At 33.1% G+C, this 8,191-nt stretch overlaps 2 protein-coding genes across 2 annotated transcripts in view; both read left to right on the top strand.

Annotated features, from left to right (window-relative positions):
* Phum_PHUM499570 (uncharacterized protein) overlaps window positions 1–1,967 on the top strand; it is a gene marked incomplete at both ends in the record, with an annotated part of 4,638 nt that extends 2,671 nt beyond the window's left edge. The window contains 2 exons of the mRNA XM_002430753.1: window positions 37–761; window positions 1,884–1,967. Of these exons, the coding sequence (XP_002430798.1) occupies window positions 37–761; window positions 1,884–1,967 (809 nt within the window). The remainder of the gene's footprint in view (window positions 1–36; window positions 762–1,883) is intronic.
* A 1,108-nt stretch (window positions 1,968–3,075) lies between these two features.
* On the top strand, window positions 3,076–5,739 carry Phum_PHUM499560 (uncharacterized protein; the record flags this gene model as incomplete). The annotated part of the gene is made up of 3 exons (XM_002430752.1): window positions 3,076–3,856; window positions 4,456–4,614; window positions 4,700–5,739. The coding sequence occupies 3 exons, from the start codon at window positions 3,076–3,078 to the stop codon at window positions 5,737–5,739; spliced, it is 1,980 nt and encodes a 659-aa protein (XP_002430797.1).
* Window positions 5,740–8,191: the final 2,452 nt, after the last annotated feature.

The raw sequence follows: 8,191 nt of genomic DNA, 5'->3' as shown, positions 1-8,191 counted from the left end.
CTTTCGACGGATTAAGCGTAATTGATGAACAAACAGAAGAAACGCAAACAACAACGGAAAGCCCGATCGGATATGGAGGACCATCGTCGAGTAGGGGAAATAGCGGAAGTAGAAATTATTTACCCGGTTTGTACGATGATGATGATGACGTCGAGGGTACAACGTGCGGAATGACACATTTGGAAGAAGGCTACGGTCCTGGAATTTATAACAATCCGTTAAAATCTCCCGTTAAAAAAAAGGGATCTTGTTTATACGAGGATAACGTTTCACCGTATGCTCCAGGCGGAGGAAACTGGAACGCAAATTGTGAAAATTTCGAATCTCGTCCGGCTTCTCCCTACCCATACAACGGAATCCACCATCATCGTGATTCTTATCAGAAAAGATTTCAAGTTCTCCAGAATTTATCAATGGCTCAATCCTCTCCGAACAATCATCCCCTGTGCGATAACGAATGGATTTTCACGACAAATTCCCAACCACCCTCCGAGGATTTACATAATTACGTCGATGGAAAATCCGATGCCCCCCCAATAAAATCCAATTCACTTTATCATCCGTCATCATCATCAACAACAACATTCGGTTACGATAACATTTTCCAAGATCGTACGGGACCGGATGTTTTCGTGACCAACGGAATCCCATCGACGACGACGACGACGGATATCGAACAACAACAACAACAACAACATTTTCAATTATTACCAGAATCGAAAGAAAATTTTTCAACGTTGGAAGATTTAGATACGAAATTGGTAAGCATTATTATTATTATTATTATTATTATTATTATTATTATTATCCACCATTAAACACGACAAGGCTACTTGTCGGAGTTTTTAAGTATTTATCCGAGGTTTCTACCCGATTCCTTAGGGACAAATACTCGAATTTCGGTGGTGCCACTTATTATAAGATAGCACCACATCAATTCTTGAAAGTCTTCCTGAGTCCGTCTTTTTCGATGGGAACGATTTGTCTCCTGAACTGGGCTCCAGTGACTAACATCTTTGGAGTGGCCAGGGTCAGAAGCAGTGAAATTCACGTTCTCGTCGAGCTGCCTCAGGTCGACAGGAGAACAAGATTTGTTTTTTTGGTTCTTACTTTGTCTTGTTCTCATTTTTTTTTTTTTTTTTTTTTTTTTTTCTCTTTTAAGCCAACAGCACGTGGTGTTCTCAAACGGTCACCCATCCAAGTTTGCACCACGCCCGATGCTGCTTAACTTCGGTGATCGTACGGGAACCGGTGTGACCAGCACGCTATGGCCGTTGGCTTTTATTATTATTATTATTATTATTATTATTATTATTATTATTATTATTATTATTATTAATTTTTTTCCCCCTCCCGAAAATATCCCATTTCATTTTTTTAATTAACAAGAAATTTAATCAGTGCTGCCATATCATCCTCAAAAAAAAAAAAAAAAACAAACGAACGTCAATCATTTCCCTTTTTTTTTTTTTTTTTTAATTTATAAATTTAAAAATCGATATATCGATTTATCGATTTTTATAATTATTATTATTATTAACAATTACCAACCTGATAAAAGTCTTTCGACTCTCTCTCTCTCTCTCTCTCTCAAATAATTATTAATTATTACCTTTTAAAACCTTTTTCGTTTTTTTTTTTTCGGGTTACACGGGTAAAAGACCCCGCCATTTTGAATTTTACGTTAATTACTCTCTCTTCAATTTTCCTTAATAAATTTTAAAACGATGAGAAAACCTTTTGGGAAAGTTTTTTTTTTTTTTCACTAAAAATTTTCTAGAAAATTATTATTATTATTAATAACAATAATAATAATAATAATAATAATAAATGATCGCCCACTGATTTCCCAACGAAAAATATTTTTTATTTTTTTCCCATAGAATATTGATGAAGGTGAGAACAAACAAACAAACAAACAACAGAGTCAGTCAATAAAAGGTCATTTAATTAAATCTTTAATTTAAGCGAGAAGAGAGAGAGAGAGAGAGAAAGAGAGAGAGAGGAGGGGTGGGGGAAAGCAGACGACACAAAGAAATGTTTGATGTTCGTTTTTTTTTTAAATATGCGAATATTTAAATTTTATTTTTGACTCTTTCGCTTCGTTCGAATTTATTTCGTTTTCCTATACGAAAAGAGAGAGAGAGAGAGAGAGAGAGAGAGAGAGACGAAGCAATACTACCAACTTACGAAAAAAAAAATTTACAATTTAAATGGCGAGGGACGATCGATAATTTACGTTTAAAAAAAAAAAAAACAAATTTCGAAATCGTTCGAAAATAAGCAGAAGAAAAAAAAGTTTTTTCCCCTCTTCCTTCTCTCCCCCTCTCCCTCCCGCACTTCCATAAAACTTTAATTATTTATCAAGGCAACACGTAAACAATACGAATGTTAACGAAGCAGACGATTTTTTTCCCCTTTCCCCTCCATTGAAAACTTTCCTTTCAAATCTTCCAAACGTTAACTAAAAACTTCAAACTTTTTCAAGATTGACAAGATCGTGCCTGACTACCTTTGATCCTTTCTTAACATAACAAACAGTTATGACAAAAAAAACCTAATTTTGTCGTCGTCCATTTTGAAAAAAAAAAAAATTATTTCAACCGAAAAATAATTAACGACCACGTGACAAAAAAAAAAAAAAAAAAATTTAACAATAATCAATTCTCTTCTTTTTTGTAAAATTAGTCACGGTTTTGTTTTGAAAACAATCACTTTCGATCGATATACCTTTTTATTAATTGTATTCAAAAAGCAACAAACAACAACAAACAACAAACGGGTTAAAATATCGAGGGTCTTCTGCTGACCTTTTTTAAATAAGAATACCTTTTGATTAGATATGATTATGAAAGAAAAGAAACGGTTCAACAACCAAACAGGTTGTTGTTGTTGTCATACCCTCAAGCTCACATATTATTGATCATTATTTTCCTTTTTTGTTTGTACCAAAACAACAAACAACAAACAATACAAAGTTAATTGAGATTTACGATAATAACCGACGATTTTTTTTTTTTTTTAAAGGAAAACGTCAAAATAACCGAAACGATTGATAATAAAACAGCAACAACGATGACGAAATCAACAACGTCACGTGATGTGTCGTCATCATCATCATCGATTGTTCATCCAAAAGATTTTCACGAAATCGAAACGAGAGAAAAATTAACAACAATAAATGAATCCGCTTTTTGTGAAAATGACAAAGAAAAAATTTTTCACAACCGTGTCCGTCATTTAGTTTCGTGCCAAAATTCGTACGATAAAGACGGCGACGGCGACGACAAGGACGAGGACGACGACGACGACGACGACGAGAAAGAAATTCGCGAAATCATAGAGAAAAAAAAAACAAACGAAATGCAAACGCAAAACGACGGAAAATCGGGAAATTCGAAATATCAAACGAAATTAACGGTCACGTTAAAAACACCTTTTGTGAAACCGGAAATGAGGACGCCTTCTAAATTTTTAACTCCTCCTGCTCCTACTCCTACTCCTCCTCCCCTCGTACTGACAAATTTAACGAATCGAACGAGATACGGAATCAAACCTGAATTTTTCAATTCGAGATTTCAAACTTTTCCACATCCCGAATATCATCATCATCATCATCATCCGAATCCGAATCCGCGAATTTTTCCGCCTTGTATCAACGCAACGGATTGTTTAGTGAATCATTTTGCCGGAATACGAAATCACGGAAATATTAATAATAATAATAATATTAATAATAATAATTTATCCGGTTCCTTACCAAGATTACCCGGCCTGACATCAACGAAACCGGATATGATCGGTTTGAATAACAATTCTTACATTCCAATCACAGACTTGGATAAAGATTTGGGTGGTGAGTAATAATAATAATAATAATAATAATAATAATAATAATAATAATAATAATAATAATAATAATAATAATAACAACCCGAGAAATTTTAACGAGTAACGATTTGGGTACTAATAAATACCGATACCGATAACGGAGAGATTTATTTTTGCCGCTCGCGATTTGCAGCAAAATCAATTTGCCGCCATTTTAATAATAATAATAATAATTTTAGTTTGAATTTTTTTAATAAATTTCTTACACTTCCTGTTTTCTGGCTTTTATTCAAAAAAAATTAAAATTTTTTTTTTTTTTTTTTTATCTTTTCGACATTTTTATTTTTATTTTTTAAATTGTAAATGACGCGAGTTTTATATTTTTATTTTATTTATAATTGTTGTTGTTGCAATTGTCAATGACGTTCCGTCGCATAAACGTGTCAATTATTAAAAAAAAAAAAGACGTGGCACTAAAAAAAAAAATTAAATAAAAACGGAAATAAACCGAACGAGGAGTTCGCGTGCGTGCGTCCGTGCGTGTCTCGTTAAAAAATTTTTTTTTTGTCCCGACAAGGGATTCTTTCGTTTTTTTCTTATGATTAATTGCGGATGTGTTATCAGGTGAGGATGCTGCATTATCGGTATCTGGAACCCAACCGTTATCGAAACCTGTTAAAATTCCACCGGTACCTCCTCCCAGGACGTCGTCGTGCCAGTCGTCGAGACCAATCATTCCACCGCCTTTTTTAGGAATCAACAATAATAGAATGTATAGAAAAGGTATGCACGTCTCCAAAACGATTTGATTACGTCATCATCTAAACGGACTGATAATAATAATAATAATAATAATAATATTTTTCAGGAAAATTATCACGTGCGGGATCGGAAGAACAACAATCCGCGGGAGGAATGGATCCGACGTTTTACAACAACAACAACAACAACAATCCGTTGTTGTTATCTCAACCCATAGCGACATCCTCACCTACGATATCATTTCGCGCGACAAATTACCCTCAGAATAATAATAATAATTCGAGCTCTGATAATTTATGGATGTCGAGATATCACAAATCGAATTTTATTTGCGATCAATCATCGAACGAAGATATACCGAAGCAAAATTTGAAATATCGCCACGCGGAAGAACCGCAAAAATTAAATAAATCAATGAGTTCTCCGGCATTTGGAAATTTTCGCAGCGTGCGTAGAAAACAATGCGAAGGTTTCGCATCGAGCATGGAAAACGTTTTCGGACGTAAAACAACAACCCAACAGCAGCAGCAGCAGCAGACGACAACACAACCGACGACGGATTTCGGATTTGATTTCGACGTTGAAAAAAGAGATGAAAAAACTCATATTTCGAAAAATAATAATAATAATAATAATAATAATAATCACAACACGAGTAGTAATAACGTGAGCATGAGTTCTTCTTCCGGATTGGACGTACCCGTTGTTAAAAACGATAAGAGAAAAGGACGCGTGAGCATACAGTTTAAGAAAAAATCACGAGAACGCGATACCGGAAACAAACAACGATTGGATGACGACGACGTGAGCAGCAGCACCAACACCACCAGGGATAAAGAAAGTAAAAGAGGTGGGAGAGGCGCGGCGGCGACGACGACGATGACGTCACATCGAAAACATCAAACCACCTCATTTAAAAACGGTGATAAAATAAAAATAAAAAATAAAATGGACGAAACGGACGCGGCGACGATGAGTGACAGAGATGAGAGAACGAACAGTGTCAGCAGTAGAACGAGTAGTTTGGTCGCGGCAAGTGGCAGCAACAACAACGCGAGAAGAAAATTTAGCATATCGAGCAACAGAACTTATATAAACGATGATAAAATCCCGTGGTGCGGATGCTGGGGAAACGGATGCGTTTGACGTTCGTTTTTTATAATAATAATAAATTACATAAGATATTAATCAAATAAAAAAAAGAAAAACTTTTTCTCTCTCTCTCTGTCTTTGTCTTTTCCACAACCGGAAACCCTTTTTCGATAACAATAATAATACTCTCAATACCCATAACCGACAACCTTCCCCTCACCTTAATTAAATTAATAAGAAGGAAAAAAAACTTACGTAATGTATATGTTTACTCACGAAAATTAATTTTTCTTCTGCTTTTGCTATTATTCAATGACGTAAACAATGAATCGACTCACCTGAAAATTAGCAAAAAAAATAAATAAATAAATAAATTTAAACGTGAAAAAAAAACGAACGTTATTTATTAGTATTACCAACATAATAAAAAAAAAAAAAATTTTCGTCGACGGAAAAGAAGGGGGGAAGGGGAGAAGAGAGGGAGGGAAACGTTGCCAAATTTCAATAATTATATTATAACAAAGCTTAATTAACTCGATTAAAGAAGAAGAAGAAGACGACGATGGAGAAAAAGATCGAATGATGATGATGATGATGACGACGAGAGATCGGAAAAATGAAATTTATCAATCCGTGAGAGAAAAGGATAAAAAATGAGGAAAAGAGAAAGTCTATATAATAAATGATGGGATAAAAGTGAGATAAAAAAAAAAAAAGAGAGAAAAAGAGAGAAAAGGTGAAAAGCGAGAGAGAGAGAGAGAGATTGTCATTTGTTATAGTTGTCGCCATGGTAACAGATTAGCTTTTCCAAAGAGATAATTTTTCAAAGACTCAAATTAAGATCCCGTTACACACACACACACACACACACACGCACATATTTATTTATATTAAATATTGATTTTCCTCACCGTGGCACAAACATCTATCGATTTCCCGTTTTACCTTTGATGTCATAGAGTAAAAAAAACCACTCGTATTTATTAATATTAGGGGAAATGATAAAAAAAAAAAAAAATATTTAAAGTATTATCCCCCCACACGTCATGATATCCTTTCTTATTTTCCCCAAAATTTATTATTATTATTATCATCATCATCTTATGATTGAACGCCATTTTTTTTTTTCTATTTATTTACCGTTAACAATTTTCAACTTTTAAAGACATTCATCATCACCGTCGTCAATTAAACTACAATTATTATTATTATTTATACAATTTAATAATTAAATTAACACACAATGTTTTTTAAATGTTAAAATTAAACCTTATTACGGTCCTGATATATTATCATTATCATTATTATTTAAACGATAATTACAAATTAAAAAAAAAAAATAATACAAATTAAATTCATTTATTTAACGCGTGATAATAATAATAATAATGAGGATTTTCTGTTTCGTGAGAAAAACGACAAAACTCGACTTTCGCGTACCTGAATCGTGGAGGGAAAAGGGGAGGGGCGGAAAATGTGGAGGCGTGGAAATTTTCAACCGTTTTCGAAAAAAAAAAAAAAAAAATCTTTTGTCACTATTATTATTATTATTATTATTATTATTTTTTACTTGAAATTTTACCCCCTTTTTTTCAATCATTTTTCTTTTTTTCTTTTTTATATAAATAAATAAATAAAAGGAGGGAAAAAAAGGAAAGAAAAAAAAGGAAAAAGAAGAATTAAAAGGTTTCCTTTTGTGGTGAGTACGTAACGTGAGCCGGAGAGGGAAGAGGGGAGTGGGGGGAGGGGTGGAAAGGTGCGGTTTGATTTCGTTTGAAAAACGAAAGGTTACAAAAAAATATATTTAATAATTTTTCTAACTTCCTTTGACTCCTCCCCTTCCTCCTCCCTCTCCCACCCCCCGTTCGATTATTTCTAATAATGGCGTTCTAAAGAATTTTCAAAGGAAGTAAAAAAAAAAAAAATATTTTCCTTTTTTTTTCCCCATCCACCCTCGATTTCCTTTCTTCGACAGGAAGAAAGGAAAAAAGGGATGAATTGAGAGAAAAATCCACATCGGATTCTAAAATTAGTCTTTGAATTGTAAAAAAAAAAAAAAAAATCAATTTTAAATGCAAAATTTAATATTGTTTGACACGATCGTCGTCGTCGTCATCAAACGAAGGGGTGACAACATAACAAAAAAAAAAAAAAAAAATTTCCCCGAGTTTTTCCCCGAGTTTACAATTAAAAATAAAATCTTTCTTTCTATCCTTTTTTTTTTTTTCAACCGATTGAATTTTCATTTACTTTCTCTCTCTCTCTCTCTCTATTTTATTTTCTCCAGTTTTCCTTTTTATATAAAAGAAAAAAGTCAAAAACGAACAAACAAACAAAATCGAAATAATCTTTCATATAAAAAAATAAATAATTTTTTTTTTTCTCCAGAGTTTGAATGACTTTCGAAAAAAAAAACATTTATCAAAATATTTCTCCAGAGAAATCTTTTTTTTTTTTTTTTGGAACTCACGAATTAATCATTTTCTTTTATCCAGTAACTAAAAAA

Source organism: Pediculus humanus, genomic scaffold, assembly GCF_000006295.1.
Source record: "Pediculus humanus corporis 1103172108266 genomic scaffold, whole genome shotgun sequence".
NCBI classification, from domain to species: Eukaryota; Metazoa; Arthropoda; class Insecta; order Psocodea; family Pediculidae; genus Pediculus; species Pediculus humanus.
Note: the sequence above shows the minus strand (reverse complement) of the source record. Positions and strands in the feature narration are given on the sequence as shown.